General features: G+C 38.6%; 1 protein-coding gene across 3 annotated transcripts in view; it reads left to right on the top strand.

Annotated features, from left to right (window-relative positions):
- Positions 1 to 17,501, top strand: part of LOC121387632 — a 168,440-nt gene that overhangs the window by 49,387 nt on the left and 101,552 nt on the right. For all 3 annotated transcript variants that reach the window (XM_041518804.1, XM_041518803.1, XM_041518805.1), the window contains exon 2: positions 15,037 to 15,561. In XM_041518804.1, the coding sequence (XP_041374738.1) occupies positions 15,358 to 15,561 (204 nt within the window). In that variant the 5' untranslated portion in view covers positions 15,037 to 15,357. The remainder of the gene's footprint in view (positions 1 to 15,036; positions 15,562 to 17,501) is intronic.

Raw genomic sequence — 17,501 nt, 5'->3', positions numbered from 1 at the left:
CCCCTTCTGGTGTAAACGTTTCCTTTTGCTTTATGGCGCTGTTTCAAAGGAAAGAAGTGGTGTCCCTTTAAAATAAAATGCGAAATCGCGCTTAAGTACTGGCTCGGTATGTTTTTTCTTGCAATCCCAGACATTTCGCAAACTGAGTTTCTCTATCAGGATTTTGGCATCATAAAGTAAAATATGCTTTGATTTAGTAGATATTAACCCGGCAACCAGTATCTTTCCTTCTTTTGTTGTTGCATTCATACCCAGGGAATCGATTTCTTCAGGTTTTAAAAGAAAAAGAAAAATGTCTTCTCTGTCATTGCATGGAAAATCGAATTTTCTACTGTGGTCCCTAACCATATGTCTGACGCCTTTTTTACTATATTCAAAATATTAATTGAAACATTCCTTCATTCCCCTCTCCTCCCCTTCAATCTCGCTTCTCCTCTCTAGGACTCTCTCTTTTCTCCTTCGCACTCATTCTCTCTTCGCTCTCTCTCTCTCCCTCCCTCCTCTCTCTCCTTCCCCCTCCTTCTCTACCCCTTCTATCTATTCCAACTCTCCCCTTTTCTCTCTGTTTTCTCTTTGTTTCTGTGTGGTGGGTACCTCCCGCTATCTCTCTCTCTCTTCTCCCTTCCTATCTCTCTCTCTCTCTCTCTCTCCCTCTCCTCCCTCTCTCTCTCTCTCTCTATGCATATTAATGCCTCTGTCGCTCTCCTTGTATCTGAGAAGAAGAGGGCGTGTTGAGTCAAAAATCCTCTTATGATGACAACGAATTGTCCATTCCAACCAATACTCCACGTTCAGTGTATCAAATTTATGTATAGAATAGTTCCCTTTACTCACCCCTTCCCCTAATCTCACTATTCCAATCCATGACTTCCAACACCTGTTCCCCCTTCACTTCTTTTTATTTCTGAAATTTTTTTTTTACCTTTTTTTAACAAATCGCGGACGAAAAATCCTCGTCATACTGTTAGTGATTACGCGAACATTCATGTTGGTTTATTGAATTACCCTCGGTTTTGTGAGAACAAAAATAAATTTCTCTGTCTGAGACACCGTGTCGTAGACTGGTAATTGAAAATGGATTGAGAATCTCCCACCGCTGCGCTTCACAATAAAACTCTAAAGAACGTTATTAAATGAACTTTATTGGCTATTCAAACCGGAACATTAAGAGTGATGGCGTCTTTTATAGTCGAAAATTTAGAGAGATTCTATAATTTCATCATCATGATGATCGCAATTATGATCATAATCACAGCAATAATCATAATTGCAAACATTTTTGTGATTATCGTCGTAATTATCATTGCGATTATCATAGTGATTGATAATATGATTTTTGTTTATTTTAAGGTGCATTGTCGAATATATTTTAATATGTAACTATTTGAAATAAATCATACACATTTTTGCCCCCACCCCCACCCCCCCCCCCCCCCCCCATAGCATCCCATATAGGAAATGCATATAAAAGATCCCTTGCTGTATTTCGGTAAGAGTAACATATGTGGCGGCCGTGCGATTTCCTACCCATTGTGTAGATCAAATGTTAAAATAGCCATATTTAAGACCCCAAACAGCTGTTATTTAAAATGTGTTTAGGCATTATTAAACATTCATTCTTTTTTTCCCCTTTGCAATACCGACTGACTAAACGGTGTAAGTGCATCAAAGAGGTTTGTTATAGGTTTGTATTGTTTAACGTTACCATTAAAACCCATTGGTTTATTAACCATAGGCTATTTGATGTCAGATATGTGATCCTTGTGATACACAGAGAAAATCCATTACATTATGTGTGGGTGTGGGTAATTTAACATTTAACAATACCCTTACACAACCCGTGCAGTTTTGTTTTCCCCATGTTGTTATTTAAGGTTACAGAATACCCTTACACAACCCGTGCAGTTTTGTTTTTCCCATGTTGTTATTCAAGGTTACAGAATACCCTTACACAACCCGTGCAGTTTTGTTTTCCCCATGTTGTTATTTAAGGTTACAGAATACCCTTACACAACCCGTGCAGTTTTGTTTTTCCCCCCATGTTGTTATTTAAGAATACAGAATACCCTCACACAACCCGTGCAGTTTAGTTTTTCATCATGTTGTTATTTAAAGATACATAATACCCTCACACAACCTGTGCAGTTTAGTTTTTTACCATGTTGTTATTTAAAGATACAGAATACCCTCGCACAACCCGTGTAGTTTAGTTTTTCACCATGTTGTTATTTAAGGATACAGAATACCCTCACATAACCCGTGCAGTTTACTTTTTCACCATGTTGTTATTTAAGCATACATAATACCAACACACAATCAGGAATTTTATTTTCCCCCATATTGTTATTTAAGGATACAGAATACTCTTACCGTTATCACCGTTGTAATAAGGCAATTCCAACCCGAGGGACAAAATGTTTTTACAAAAACATTTTGTCCAGAGGGTTGGTATTGCCGTATCTATACCTCACAACGGTGAATGATTCTTTTTCTTGCCCATTTAATTACAGTAACAAAACATTAATTTTGTAAGCTACGTACGGTTTGTTTATTGTTGAACGATTCGTAAACATTTCACCTACAAACTGAAAAATATAGTCCAACTTATGCAACGACATAAAAATGCAACAACTTAATAATAAATATAAAGTTGAAAATAGTAATTTGTTTAAATATTTTTAAAACAATGATACATAGTGAAATGGCAAATAGAATTTTTGAAAACCATGAGTTATGACGTATGTCGTCGTAAAATGAGTTATGACGTCACGCGTATGTAGAAATCGTCTAGCCCTCGGGTCAGACATATTTTTCTAGCACCGTCCAGTGGGCAAAAAAGGCAATTCCAACCCGAGAGACAAAATGTTTTTTTTTGTGAGGGCCGAAGTTTACCGAGGCCCTTACAAAAACACTTTGTCCCGAGGGTTGGAATTGCCTTATCTATACCTCACAACGGTGATTATATCTTTTTCTTGCCCATTTAATTTCAGGAACAAAACATTAATTTTGTAAGCGACGGTTTCTTTATTGTAGAACGATTCGTAAACAGTTTACCTACACACACATTTAATCATACGCGGGGGAAATATAGTCCACTTCATGCAACGACATAAGAATGTAACAACTTGCCAATAAATATAAAGTTGAAAATATTAATTTGTTTAAATATTTTTAAAACAATGATACAACGCGAAATGGCAAACAGAATTCTGAAAACCATGAGTTATGACGTCAATCGTTGTAAAGCATGAGTTATGACGTCACGCGTATGTAGAAACCGTCTAGCCCTCGGGCCAGACAGATTTTTCTAGCATCGTGCAAAAGCTGGATAACCCTCTCCAGTGAGCAAGAAATATTGTCACAAGCAGGCACATATTCTCTGTCCACTTCACTGTTCTTCCTTGAAGGACACGGAATTAATATAGGAATCGATACATGGTTAAAATATGAATTGATACACAAGCAAGGGTATCATGTATCGTATTGTCAGCAGTAGAAAGAAAGAAATATTTTATTTAACGACGCACTCAACACATTTTATTTACGGTTATATGGCGTCAGACATATGGTTAAGGACCACACAGATTTTGAGAGGAAACCCGCTGTCGCCACTACATGGGCTAGTCTTCCGATTAGCAGCAAGGGATCTTTGATTTGCGCTTCCCACAGGCAGGATAGCACAAACCATGGCCTTTGTTGAACCAGTTATGGATCACTGGTCGGTGCAAGTGGTTTACACCTACCCATTGAGCCTTGCGGAGCACTCACTCAGGGTTTGGAGTCGGTATCTGGATTAAAAATCGCATGCCTCGACTGGGATCCGAACCCAGTACCTACCAGCCTGTAGACCGATGGCCTGCCACGACGCCACCGAGGCCAGTACGTCAGCAGTAGATGTCTCCGATGCATCGGTGTATCCTGACACACTTGGTATCAAATACAGACACGTGGGAAGGAAAGGAATATTTAAGAAAACCGCGAGCAGCGTATTTAGAACTGTATGGACATTTGGTGTCTAACATGATTATTTTGACATAAATGTGTGCACTAGATAGTGAGAGAAAATTAAAAGTTATGAAGTTCGTTTTGTTTAACGACACCACTAGAGCACATTGGGTTTTTTAATCATCAGCTATTGAATGTCAAACATTTGGTCATTTTCAAATATAGTCTTAGAGAGAAAATCCGCTACATTTTTCCATTAGTCGCAAGAGATCTTTTATGTGCACCATCCCACAGACAGGATAGCACATACCATGGCCTTTGATATTACCAGTCATGGTGCACTGGCTGGATCGAGAAATAGCTCAATAGGCCTACCAACGGGGGTCGATTCTAGACCGACCGCGCTTTAGGCGGACCCTATTCCACTGGGCTATGTCTCGCCCCTAGATAGAGAGAGAAGAAACCTGATGTCGCCACATAGAATTCTCCTATCGAACAATAAGGAAGGAAGGAAATGGTTTATTTAACGACGCACTCAACACATTTTATTTATGGTTATATGGCGTCGGACATATCCTCAAGGACCACACAGATATTGAGGGAGGAAACCACTTCATGGGCTACTCTTTCCGATTGGCAGCAAGGGATCTTTTATATGCATCATCCCATAGACAGGATAGCACATACCACGGCCTTTGATGTACCAGTCGTGGTGCACTGACGGGGATCGACAGCAACAAGGTGTCTTTTTGTATGCACTTTGACATAGACAGGACAACACAAGTCACCTTTGGTATACCAGTCGTGGGGCACTGATTAGGATGGGTAAAATCCTCACAGCTCCACTGACAGTAATCGATCTCCCGTACCTCGTGGGACTCCTGTAACAGTGAACGACAAGGGCAGACGTCGGCGCGAGTTATGTAAAGAGTAATTGTTTTATCGTTGTCTGGCTGTTTCATCCTCGTCTGTCAAAGTTTTGTCGTCTCGTTGTCTCCATAGCGTTCTCTAACAGAGGGCGAGAATGGGAAACCGATTTACGTGACAATATCACTGTGTGTATGCTGTCTGGGACCGAATCTCCAGAGAAAAGTCAGATATTGTGTCCATGGAAGGCGTGCTTGAACAGCTTTCTGATACAGAGCGATGATGGGGAATCGGTTTGCGTGCCTATATCAGTCAAGTGTGTTCCCTGTCTGAGATCCCACCCCACCCGTTTCCTGTCTTGGACGGAGGAGCCGCTTGAGGTCGACACCTGTGCCCAGGACAGGTGTGCGCTACAACAGCTTGTTCTGAATGTGCACGTTAAACTCTCTGACCTGACCTGAACTGACCTGTCTGAGATAGAACTCTCAAGAGATGTCAGTTGTCATGTTCATGACAAGCGTGCTTGGACCATTTTGTAACACAAGGGCGTGGCGTGGTTCGAATACAAAGCCAGCGGGCTCTTTTGTTTATATTTCACATGGTCACCGAAATGAATATCCTAATACTGCAGTATCAAGCAATTCTTTTAACCTCAATGGATGGAGGTAGGGGACTTGTCCGAACCACTGACCCCCCCGCACCCCCCCCCTCCTCGGTTTCTTCCCCCCTCTCGTCTACACCTTTGTAACACAGAGCGATAATGGGAAATCGGTTCGTATGCCTATATCACTTTCTTGTGTGTTCCAGCACCCCCCCCCCCCCCCCCCCCCCCCCAATCTGGAACAAAACGGCTCTGAACCTTCTGGAGAAGTCAAATGCTGTGTTCATGACATGCGTGCTTGAACAGTTCTTCAGTAGAAGAATGCCCCCCCCCCCCCCACAATTTTTTTTTTTATAAAAAATTATAATAATTATCCATACGGATGTAGTGTCGAAAGCGAAGCAGGTGCGACGAGCTTTACTAATGTAGCGATTTGCGCATGCGTGTTGACCTCAGATGCTAGACTGGTATCTTTCATACATTTTGAATCGGAAACAGTCTAAATTATTGAAATGAGTGATCCGAAAGCGTTCAGAGGTGAATCAATCCATTGTCCAGCGTTCTGAAATACTCGGCAGTGACGTTAACAGATGGGGTCTTCTTCTAAGACGAGTGCAGGGACGGTTTGTGAACATCTTAATTGGATACAGCGGAAACCCAAGTACTCCGGCAACACAATTAGAAATGTGGCGTGTATTTGTCTTCCTTTTCAAGAAACCGAGATTTTGTTTCAAGAAGGCGATATTTCATATGAGAAATGTCTTGAAATCCAAACTGACGTCATGAAATTCATCTCACGCCAACGTTTACTGTTTTCGCTGAAGGCATCATATTTCTTGTCACTCTTGTGTTCGCGAAAGCATTTTAATCAAATTGGTTACGCTATACATGATCGTCGACGACAGGACTTCACAGCATTTGGTGTTCTTGTCATAGGTTGTACTATGCCAAATAAAATCCCATAGGCGACCATGTTAACGTTTATGTTTAAAAACACATTATGCAAAATATCACCCAAACTATGATCCATAAATATCAGTACTACAAACCCTACTTCAAAGTATTAACTGAAGAAAATGGTACCTTTTATGGTATATTATATTTTTGGTATAACCAGATATTTTTACAAGACCCATAAAATTTGAGTACTTTTTTTTTTTACAGGTACCCCATACATGTTTCAAGCACAAGGCTACTTGACACAGTGATTCTAAATTAAATAAAACTGCATACATTTTTTGTCCAGTTGAAATTAAATGTTTTTATGACAAACATAATCACATTTATCCCCAATGGCAGGACTTGTGGTATCAACTACTCTATCAAATGTTCGGTGCACCTCGAATTTTCACACAGCCGGATGTTATTTGGTTTAGTACTATCTTATAGCATATACAAGTTGTATTATGCCAAACTGGTGTGATTAGTCCACTTTTATAAATACATCGATGTCCTGGTGTGATTAGTCCACTTTTATAAATACATCGATGTCCTGGTGTGATTAGTCCACTTTTAAAAATACATCGATGTCCTGGTGTGATTAGTCCACTTTTATAAATACATCGATGTCCTGCTGTGATTAGTCCACTTTTATAAATACATCGATGTCCTGGTGTGATTAGTCCACTTTTATAAATACATCGATGTCCTGGTGTGATTAGTCCACTTTTATAAATACATCGATGTCCTGGTGTGATTAGTCCACTTTTATAAATACATCGATGTCCTGGTGTGATTGGCCCACTTTTATAAATACATCGATGTCCTGCTGTGATTAGTCCACTTTTATAAATACATCGATGTCCTGGTGTGATTAGTCCACTTTTATAAATACATCGATGTCCTGGTGTGATTGGCCCACTTTTACAAATACACCGATGTCCTGGTGTGATTAGTCCACTTTTACAAATACATCGATGTCCTGGTGTGATTGGCCCACTTTTACAAATACATCGATGTCCTGGTGTGATTGGCCCACTTTTATAAATACATCGATGTCCTGGTGTTATTAGTCCACTTTTATAAATACATCGATGTCCTGGTGTGATTAGTCCACTTTTACAAACACAACGATGTCCTGGTGTGATTAGTCCACTTTTACAAACACAACGATATCCTGGTGTGATTAGTCCACTTTTATAAATACATCGATGTCCTGGTGTGATTAGTCCACTTTTACAAACACAACGATGTCCTGGTGTGATTAGTCCACTTTTATTGATGTCCTGGTGTGATTAGTCCACTTTTATTGATGTTCTAGTGTGATTAGGCCACTTTTACCAATACAACGATGTCCTGGTGTGATTAGTACACTTTTACAAACACATCGATGTCCTGGTGTGATTAGTCCACTTTTACAAATAAATCGATATCCTGGTGTGATTAGTCCACTATTACAAATACATCGATATCTTTGTGTGACTAGTCCACTTTTACAAATACAACGATGTCCTCGTGTGATTAGTCCACGTTTACAAATAAATCGATGTCCTGGTGTGATTAGTCCACTTTTACAAATACATCTATATATTTGTGTGATCAGTCCAATGTACGAACCCTGTTTTTATCTTACACTCTTGTAATTACTAGTACATATATTTACACTGTTTAAAGAGACAGACCACAGTTTCAACCCGTGGAAATTAACACTAAGTTAAGTTAATCTACAAACCTGTAACTCATTTGCATAAAGTTACAATTGAGCAAAACATGAGTCTGTGACTTTGAAATGGTGAAATACCCTTTAAAAATAGACTAAAACTCGACTCCATATGATAACTGTTACTTCTCAGACGCACGTGCGTTTTTAAAAAATATGAGAAATGCATTTTGTGATATTAAAAACACCAGGAAGACCAAAAACACTTCGAATGTACAGAAATTGATAATCTAAACCATAGAATCTAAGTAAAGTATGATTTCAGTTATCAAAAATGGCTATAATAGTAAACAAATATACCTTAGTGTTTAAAAACTAGGATATGTCCCTTTAACCACCTGTGTTTAAGAAAAACAGGCTTCGTCAATATAGCCTTATTTGTCAGAATTATTATACATTGTTTGACTGTTTCGGCGGGGACGTAGACCAGAGGTAAAACGTTCGCTTATTGCGCAGTCGGTCTAGGATCGATCCCCGTCGATGGGCCCATTGGGCTATTTTTCGTTCCAGCCAATGCAACACGACTGGTATATCAAAAGTCGTGGTATGTGCTATCCTGTCTGTGGGATGGTGCATGTAAAAAAATATCCTTTGCTACTAATGGGAAAATGTAGCAGGTTTCCTCTCTAAGACTAAAATTACCAAATGTTTGACATCCAATAGTCGATGATTAATTAATTAATGTTCCTAACCGGTGTCGTTGAAGAAAAGAAAAAACAAAACAAAGTTAAATACAGTACTACATAGAGTGTATCTCTACATGTGTAATAACAGACTTAATTTTTTTACCATGTGTTACCTTTCCCGCTATAATACAGTTATTGATTCCTTAATGCGACCTTGTCGACAGCCGCGATACAGACATTTTATCCGCTTATTATCTTTGCAACGAATACCAGTCGATTCAATTAAACAGCAACAAGTGGCTTCTGCCTAGGGGTGCAACGTATCCTTCTTCTCCAGCCTACAAGGACTGGGACGTTGTCAAGGAGCAGCTTTCTTTCCAGTTGATAAAAGATTCCATATTATTTGAGACGGTGAGACTGAGACGGTGTTTGGTTAGCGTTTTGTAATTATCTAGACAGTCTACAATACGTGTGTGCATCAGTTACTGAGAAGACATCATTATCAACCAGAGAACGAAAGTGGCCTTCTTTTGTGAGCCTTTAGGGGCTGGAATTGTGTCATTAAGTCTTCTTGGCAGTTATTGTGTAAAAATCTGTGATGAAGACAATCTATGTCTGTCTATCAGTTACGGAGAGGGTATAATTACCAACCAGAGAATGAAAGGGTCCTTGTTAGCCATAAGTGTCTGGAATATCGTTATTCAGATTTCTTGACAGTTGTGTGTAAAATATCTGAAAGATGTGCCTTCATTGCTTACAGAAAAAAATAGTTTCAATCAATGGATTATAGTCCAAAATGGTTGGGGAATTGTCAGTGACACATTCTTTTCAGGCTATCATGATGATCTATACTATGTGTGGGGCTGGATTAACATCAGTAAGATTTTATACACTTACAGTGTTGAAAATCTGTAAGATTTGTCTTCATCGATTCCAAGAACAATAATTTCAACCAATGGATGCTAATGTAATTCATTAGTAGTTTAGAAGAGCTTGGCCATTATCAACATGGCCTTCTCACGACTGTTATGTGGAAAATATGTAATATGTGTTTTTCGATTATAGAAATAATAATTTCAACCAATGGGTGGTAGTGACCTTCTTTGGTAGTCTAGAAGGGCTGGGATATTGTCCATCAGACTGTTTGTAGTCGAGCAGATAATCAGTGATATATGTGGGGCTGAAATAATATTAGTCGGAGTTTAGACAGTCTGTAAGGAAAATCTGTTCGTCGATTTCAAAAGGAAATAATTTCATCCAGTGGATGCTGTTGCTCTTCTTTGGCAGTCGAGAAGGGCTGGAACATTAGCAATTAAACGTTTTAAGGCGATGAGAGAAATATTTTCAACCGAAGGATACAATAACATGGTAGCGTCCTGTTTTGTCAGATGAAAGAACGGTGTCGCTCTTTTGACAGTTTTTATTTATAAAATCCGAAATATATGTGTCCATTATTTTCACTAAACAAGATTACGTTTTCAACCAATGATGCCATTGTCCTACTGTGTGAGCATTTAGGTGCTAGAACAGTGTTAGCCTGCCTTTTGAGTTTTCATTTATGAAATCTGAAGTGTTACTGTGTATGACGCGGATCCATTGTTTGAGGGAAGCCAATGTTTTCAACCAAAGCATGCTAAGTGCCCTGTGTCGCAAGCATTTAGGGACTTGGATAGTGTCACTCGGATATTGGACAGTTATTGTGAAGAGATCATGAGATATGTGCTTCCACCTATTTGCTTATCCTGGAAGCAAATATTTTCAATTAAAATGATTCACGGTGCCCTTCCATCGTTCTGAATCTTAAAGGACCGGAACAATGAGTCAGATATTTGACGATTGTTGTATATGGAATTTGTGTCATTCAGTCACTAAGTTACTGAAGGAAATAATTCTAACCACAGAATGCTAAGTGCCATTCTTGGTGAGTCTTGTAGGGCTTTAACAGTGTCAGTTAGACTTTGGAATGTATTATCTAAAGAATCTGCCTTCTATTAAAAAAAAAAGTTGTTTTCTGTCAAGGAATCGAGCAACACATTCTTTGTAATCTTTAAAGGGCTGCATGTAGTGGCGACAGCGGGTTTCCTCTCAAACGCTGTGTGGTCCTTAACTATATGTCTGACGCCATATAACCGTAAATAAAATGTGTTGAGTGCGTTGTTAAATATAACATTTCTTTCTTTCTTTAAAAGGCTGAAACAATTTCAATCAATGGATAACTGACTTTCTATTTTTGTAGTCCTCAATACGGTAAGAGTGTCTTAAGTAGACGTTTTTGTCTACTGCTAGGTAATCGTAACTTGTCAGTCCTACTAAAACTGTAAGCTTGTTCTTCTGCTAAAAATAGTATGTTTTATTGTTAAAAGACTGGTGGCGTGTTTCATCGATTGTTCTCTTATTGCTTAGTATTCATTTGCTTTGCTTAAGCTGGTGGTTCAATATTGAACATACTAATACCACGTTGTTAATGGGATATCAATTTCTCAATTTTCTTTTTATTGTTAATTTAGATATATGATAACATGTTAGATAAAACAGGGATATGTCTTGGTTGTATCAGGTTGGAGGAAAGAGATCTTGAACAGGAGCCAATTTCACAAAAGATCGTAAATTTTACGTCGGCAATTAGCAGTTATATTGGTCATACGTGTACACGTGTTTGGCATCTGTTTCACGCAGAAAATTACACCATTGCGGAATATAGGGTATTTTAATTACAAAAGAAAAATCAATATGGCTATTTCAAACTAGATTTCTTGTACTGTTACTGGTAATAAGAACTGGTTTAACAGCATTGCGTGGACTCCCATGTCCAGTTGACATTTCATCTATAAATAACAATTTAAATATCGACCAATTACACTTCGCCTTTTATAGCGTTATTCGAGAGCATACAAATTCTAAAAATATCGGGCGAGACTATAAATTTTATGCAATAGGCGAACTTGTTGGTCTATTTCAACATTGACAAAACAGGGGGGAAAATGCAGTAATAAACTCTGGATTGTATACTAGTATAAACAGATTTTATGGCTATACCATCACGATGGGTTTTTTCGTCTTGAAATCGAATTTTATATACAATTTTATATTGAATTTGTTTCCGGTGTCACGAAATAGAATCGCCCCCGTAACATTTTCGCCCCCCCGGCGAATCTATTTCGAAATAAAACCTCCCCCTTTGAAATAGAATCGCCCCGACCCACGAAATAGAATCACCCCCATAAAATATTCGCCCCTTACTCATTTTTAGTTATTCTGTCATTTAATGAACAATATTCAGGTAAATTATTGTTGAACATATTTATATTACTGTTATGTTTTATACACGTGAGCATGCCACACACGCGCACACACACATACATAGACACACACACGCACATATACATACATATACACATATGATACAGACCCTCGCAAAGATAAACACACACACATCCAACTTCAGTTACTGGAATAATGTAGCCTATTAATTATGCATTTGAATTGTCAAATATTTGTAAGCAAATATAATGAAAGTTTATAGCTAGATACTTCTTCAAGAATTGTTTGTTTCCTTTCTGCAAACAGTAAACACCTGTCTTAATGTGGTGGTACTAAACATTTTATATCTGTTATAACGCTACTAAAATGATGTTCTTAGATGATATTTTACAGCGTACATGTATAAGTATAATTCCATGAGTATTGTTTAAGGTCAGATGTAGCGCATCAGTAGAATCACTTGTATAATGGATAATAAAGTGACCCCTATAATTATATAATTCAGTTTACAATAGAAGTCGTCACTACAAGCGAAACATATTATCTGAGTTTTATATATTTGACGGAGAGTATATGTTTTTATTCAAATCATATCCATGGATTAATGTCTTTCTGAAATGTTTTAAAATGCATGACGTATGAATACCTTATGGAGGAAATCGGGGCACTGCATTCACAAATGAAATAAAGAAATAAAATATCGTCTATAGTCTCTATACTATAGATAGAAATTAATTATAATCATAGACAGTGTAAACTAAAGGTAAAATAGAGGGTATTCTTCTAATGTAATGTTGTATAATTAGAGAGTAATTCGCTTGAGAACTGTTTCCAAAAAGTGTAATATATACACAGAACTTCACATACGGGTTTTTTCGTTCCTATTTATTGCACGAGTTTATTGTGCGCAAGAATAATATATAGCACGAGACCGCGTAGCGGTCGAGTGGTATATAATCTTGCGCACAATAAACAAGTGCAATAAATAGGAACGAAAAAAACGTATGTGAAGTTCTATATTTATTACATACCTTCTTTAGTTTATTTATTTATTTTAAAATTAATAAAATAATAAAATAATAATAAACATTCAAGGGAGCTAACTCTCAAACAATAATATGGGGGATTCCCCCAAAAATAGTTCAGGCTTTTATTGGACATATGTTCAATAAAAGATTTTTTAATTGCACGGATCGGAATGGTCTTTATTACTATACTAAGATTGAATGGATATGTAATAAATAAGGATATTTCTCTCTATTTTCGATGACTATTAAAGACAGCACATAATTTGTATGCGTATGGACTATGGTAGAAATAGATCATCGTCCTATATATAACACATTATATAGGGGGGGGGGGGGTGGGGGGCGAAAATATTTGGAGGGGGGGGGGGGCGAGAAATAAATCCGCCGGCCGGCGATTTTCTAGGGGGGGGGGGGGCGAATATATTTCGCGACACCGGCATACTTCGTAATTCACCCTCGGCATAATCCGGAATGTTTTCCAATTCTTTTCAAATCACTGGAATGATTTTGCAAGTAAAGTTTTGATTGGTCGAATGAAAGGTCAACTGGCCATGAGCTCCAACGGGCTGCTGTTAGATCCACATGCAATAGTGGAGCTAATTTTAATTAGATTGTGCGTCAAATCCAAGTACATATTCTTAATTTCACAAGTTAATCGTTTTAGCTTGCAAAGACTTACCTACATTCACCAAGTAGAACATGTGACAATCAGATATAGTAAAGTGCACTTATAACGAACATGCTTAAAACGAACTACTGCATAGAACGAACTGATCGTAAAGTCCATTTTTATCTCTCTACATTAATAACCAACTTATGCAAATGTGTACGAACTACTGATATAACGAACTATCATGGTCCCTTCCGGTTCGTTATAAGAATACTTTAATGTATATATTATTTTAAAGGGACATTCCCGAGTTTGCTGCAATTTTAAAGATGTTTTCCACTAACAGAAACATTTTAACGATTGCAATTACACAACAAATATATTTTTCTGTATAAAATATTAGTGGCTGTATATTAAACGTGTTTTTGATCGATATAATATTTTTACTAGGTTAAATTTCATTTTATTTCCTAAAATAAGTTTTTTTCGTACGTACGAAATAATTTGAAGACAAAATCCAGTTTGGGCTTCTTGCAAATATTAAGACGACCAGAAACACATTGAATGTACAGACACGTATATTCCAAACAAGAAAATATATTTAATATGTAAGTTTAATCGTAGAAATGTTTTATTAGTCGGAAACATCTTACAATGCAGAAAACTCGGGAATGTCCCTTTAACAGCCGCAGGGTGTTTTAAAACTACAACCTACAGTATAATAGACCAATCAGAAACAAGTTTCCGTCCATTTCTGATTGGTCTATTATAATAAGATGGTGTCTGTAGGTTTCCTCTCCGTCACACTCGGTAATATCAAACAACTCAAATGAACGAATAAACGATCGAACGAATTTTGTACACTGTATAAATGGTTCAACGATACCCCTGGATGAAAAGTATATCGCCTATTGAGTGTCAAGGGTCAGTCAGTTGTCCATTCGTTCAGATACTTTCTTCGTGCTGTTGTTAAACAGAGATTAAGGCACGGCGGAGCGGGGGTGGGGGTGGGGGGGGGGGGGTGGGGGGTGGGGGTGTGTGTGCGTGTGCTGAGATGGTTGCTCTAGCCCACCAAAATATAATTCTGAATAAAAAATATTATAATATTGGTAGTAAATCTTAAGGCAGAGATGAATTTTAATTGTAGAATGCAGGAAATTACTTTTCAAGACGTCTAGTTTTCAAAAGTTTAAGGGGGAGCATATCCCCGAACTTCCTATAAAATTAGTTTTTTCGCCCTCAATCTCAGTCAGCCCCCCCCCCCCCCCCCCCCCCCCCCCACACACACACACTCCATATCAGTTTGCTTCCGCTGTGCCTGGAGTTTAATTCGATATAAGCACGAAAATCAGGTTGATATTAAAAATGATAGCTATATTAAATTTTACTAATAATAGTAATCAAAGTGTGACTCTTTCCTCTTTTTTTTTGTCTTACAGCGATCACGAAATGGATGATACATCGACGAAGCAGAATGCTGGCCTATTATATGGAATTGTGAAAAGCACTTAGCTCTCGTCACATTTTATTTTTTTTATTTTTTTTATTTGACTGTCCTTGACCTTTAGTTTCCAAAACTGGATACCGCTACTGGCACTGTGGTCAAGACAGGGTACTATCTTCCCTTAAGTGTGTCAACCAAGCTTAGAAAAGGGATTGAGGATCCCTTACGACGTTTGTCTTCAGAACTGAGCCCAGCGAGAATAGTCATTCCGGAGGAGATTCAGTTTGGCGACGAGCGCATCTATGTTTTCTGTGCTATGATGGCGAGTGTAGCCTATAACTTCATGTCTGTGGATCCTAATGCGCACGCGCGGCGCTACCACGATGAACCGACCAATCAGCCGCAGCAGCAGCGGGTCACGGTCGAGGTCAGGAGCGAGACAGGCGGTGTCGGGTCGTCGCGCGCTAAAAAGCGGAACCGGAAGAAGTCGTCCAGTACGGTCTCCAACCAGAAGCAAAAGGTCAGTTCCTGTTAATATACACTATGTGAATGTTCATCTTTCTGTGACGCTCGACACTATAAGCAGGTAAACTGTTTTATAGACATTTTAAAACATCTAGCGTTAGCTAAAACTGAAAAAAGTTTTTAAAAAATTGCGATTTACAGCTTCGTAGCCTTAATTGAATTACTGTGAAATTGTTTAATGACGCTGACTTATGTTGTGGTTTTGGCTAAAACAAATTTCGTTTGCTACTTAAATTCGTGGATAAAAAAGGTAGCTCAAATTAGTATTATATGTATAGCTGTATTATATTTTCGCTGTGCTCTTAAATCCGTTGAAAGAAATGTTTTATTTAACGACGCACTCAACACATTTTATTTACAATTATATGGCGTCAGTCTTATGGTTAAGGACCACACAGATAACATATATTGAGAGAGCAAACCCGCTGTCGCCACTTTATGGGCTACTATTTTCGATTAGCAGCAAGGGATCTTTTATATACACCATCCCAAAGACAGGATAACACATACCACGGCCTTTGATATACCAGTCGTGGTGCACTGGCTGTAACGCGAAATAACCCAAATGTGCCCATCGCCGGGGATCGATCCTAGACCGACCGCGCATCAGGCGTGCGCTTTACCACTGCTACGTCCCGCCCCTCTAGGTGGACTGAAGTTACCCCAGATGATATATATATTTTTTAAGACCCACATTAACTTTGCTATGAGTATTTTGAGATCCCCCCTGGACCCCCCCCCCCCCCCCCCCGCTCGTGAGCAACAAGCAGGATTTTGATAACAGGAATATACTTCAAATCCATCTAGAGCTATCTTCAAATATGAAAATTTCCTATCGAGGGGGGCCCCTTCAAAGGCTCAAGACTGGACCCCTCTCCCCCCCCCCCCCCCGCTAAAATTCCTGGATCCGCCCCTGACGCGCCTGACTATGTCCGCGATCCCTTCTTAAAGTAGTTGACCGTTTTCCACCGAGCTCCATTAGCGCTTATTTATATGTATGATCCCTCAACCCCTACCATTTCAGTACTCTCTCCGACGGGCCTGAGATATGTGACTGGTGACTCGCGATTGGTGCGCTGCGCTAGGAAACCGACTCTTCCACGGAAGTTGTTTTCGACTGGCAAATGTCAACATGAAAGTTTAATGAGATATCATTTCGTTACCATTAACGTTTCATGTCCCCTTCGACAAATCAATGGAAATATCCACTTGTCGACGAATATCGATATCAAGTTAAAGGTCATGGATGGCGATAAATTGTGAACGTTTTAACGTTTTAGGAGAAATGAGAGAAAAAAGAAAGAAGTAATATATCATCGAGTTCTGTGTTATCGCGTTGTCAGTGGTGGCGTGTGCTGACTACAAGACCTTTAAACCTTTTCAGTTCATTCATTCATCAATCAATCCAACCAACCATCCATCTATTAGTCCGTTTTTAATGTACTGCGTTCATTCATTCATTAATTCATTCATTCATTCATGTATCCATCCATCTGTTAGTCTATCCTACCATCCATATATCCATCCATTTTTAATGCACAACACCCATTCATCCATTCATTTGTTTATTCATTAATTATTTTACAATCTGGATTTAATGTTTACAGAAATTTGAAGAAAAACATAATAATAAATAAAAATTAAAGTTTGTTTTATTTAATGACACCACTGGAGCCCATTGATTAATTAATCATCGGCTATTGGATGTCAAATATTTGATCATTCTGACTCGTAGTCATCAGAGGAAACCCGCTACATTTTTTTTCTAATGCAGCAAGGGATATTTTATATGCACTTTCCCACAGACAGGAAAGCACATACCAGTTTGACCAGTTGTGATGCACTGGTTGGAACGAGAGAAAAAACCCAATCAGTTGAATGGATCCACCGAGGTGGTTCGATCCTGCGACGCAAGCACATCACGCAAGCGCTCAA

The sequence above is a fragment of the Gigantopelta aegis genome, chromosome 13, assembly GCF_016097555.1.
Source record: "Gigantopelta aegis isolate Gae_Host chromosome 13, Gae_host_genome, whole genome shotgun sequence".
In the NCBI taxonomy this organism is placed as follows: domain Eukaryota; kingdom Metazoa; phylum Mollusca; class Gastropoda; order Neomphalida; family Peltospiridae; genus Gigantopelta; species Gigantopelta aegis.
Note: the sequence above shows the minus strand (reverse complement) of the source record. Positions and strands in the feature narration are given on the sequence as shown.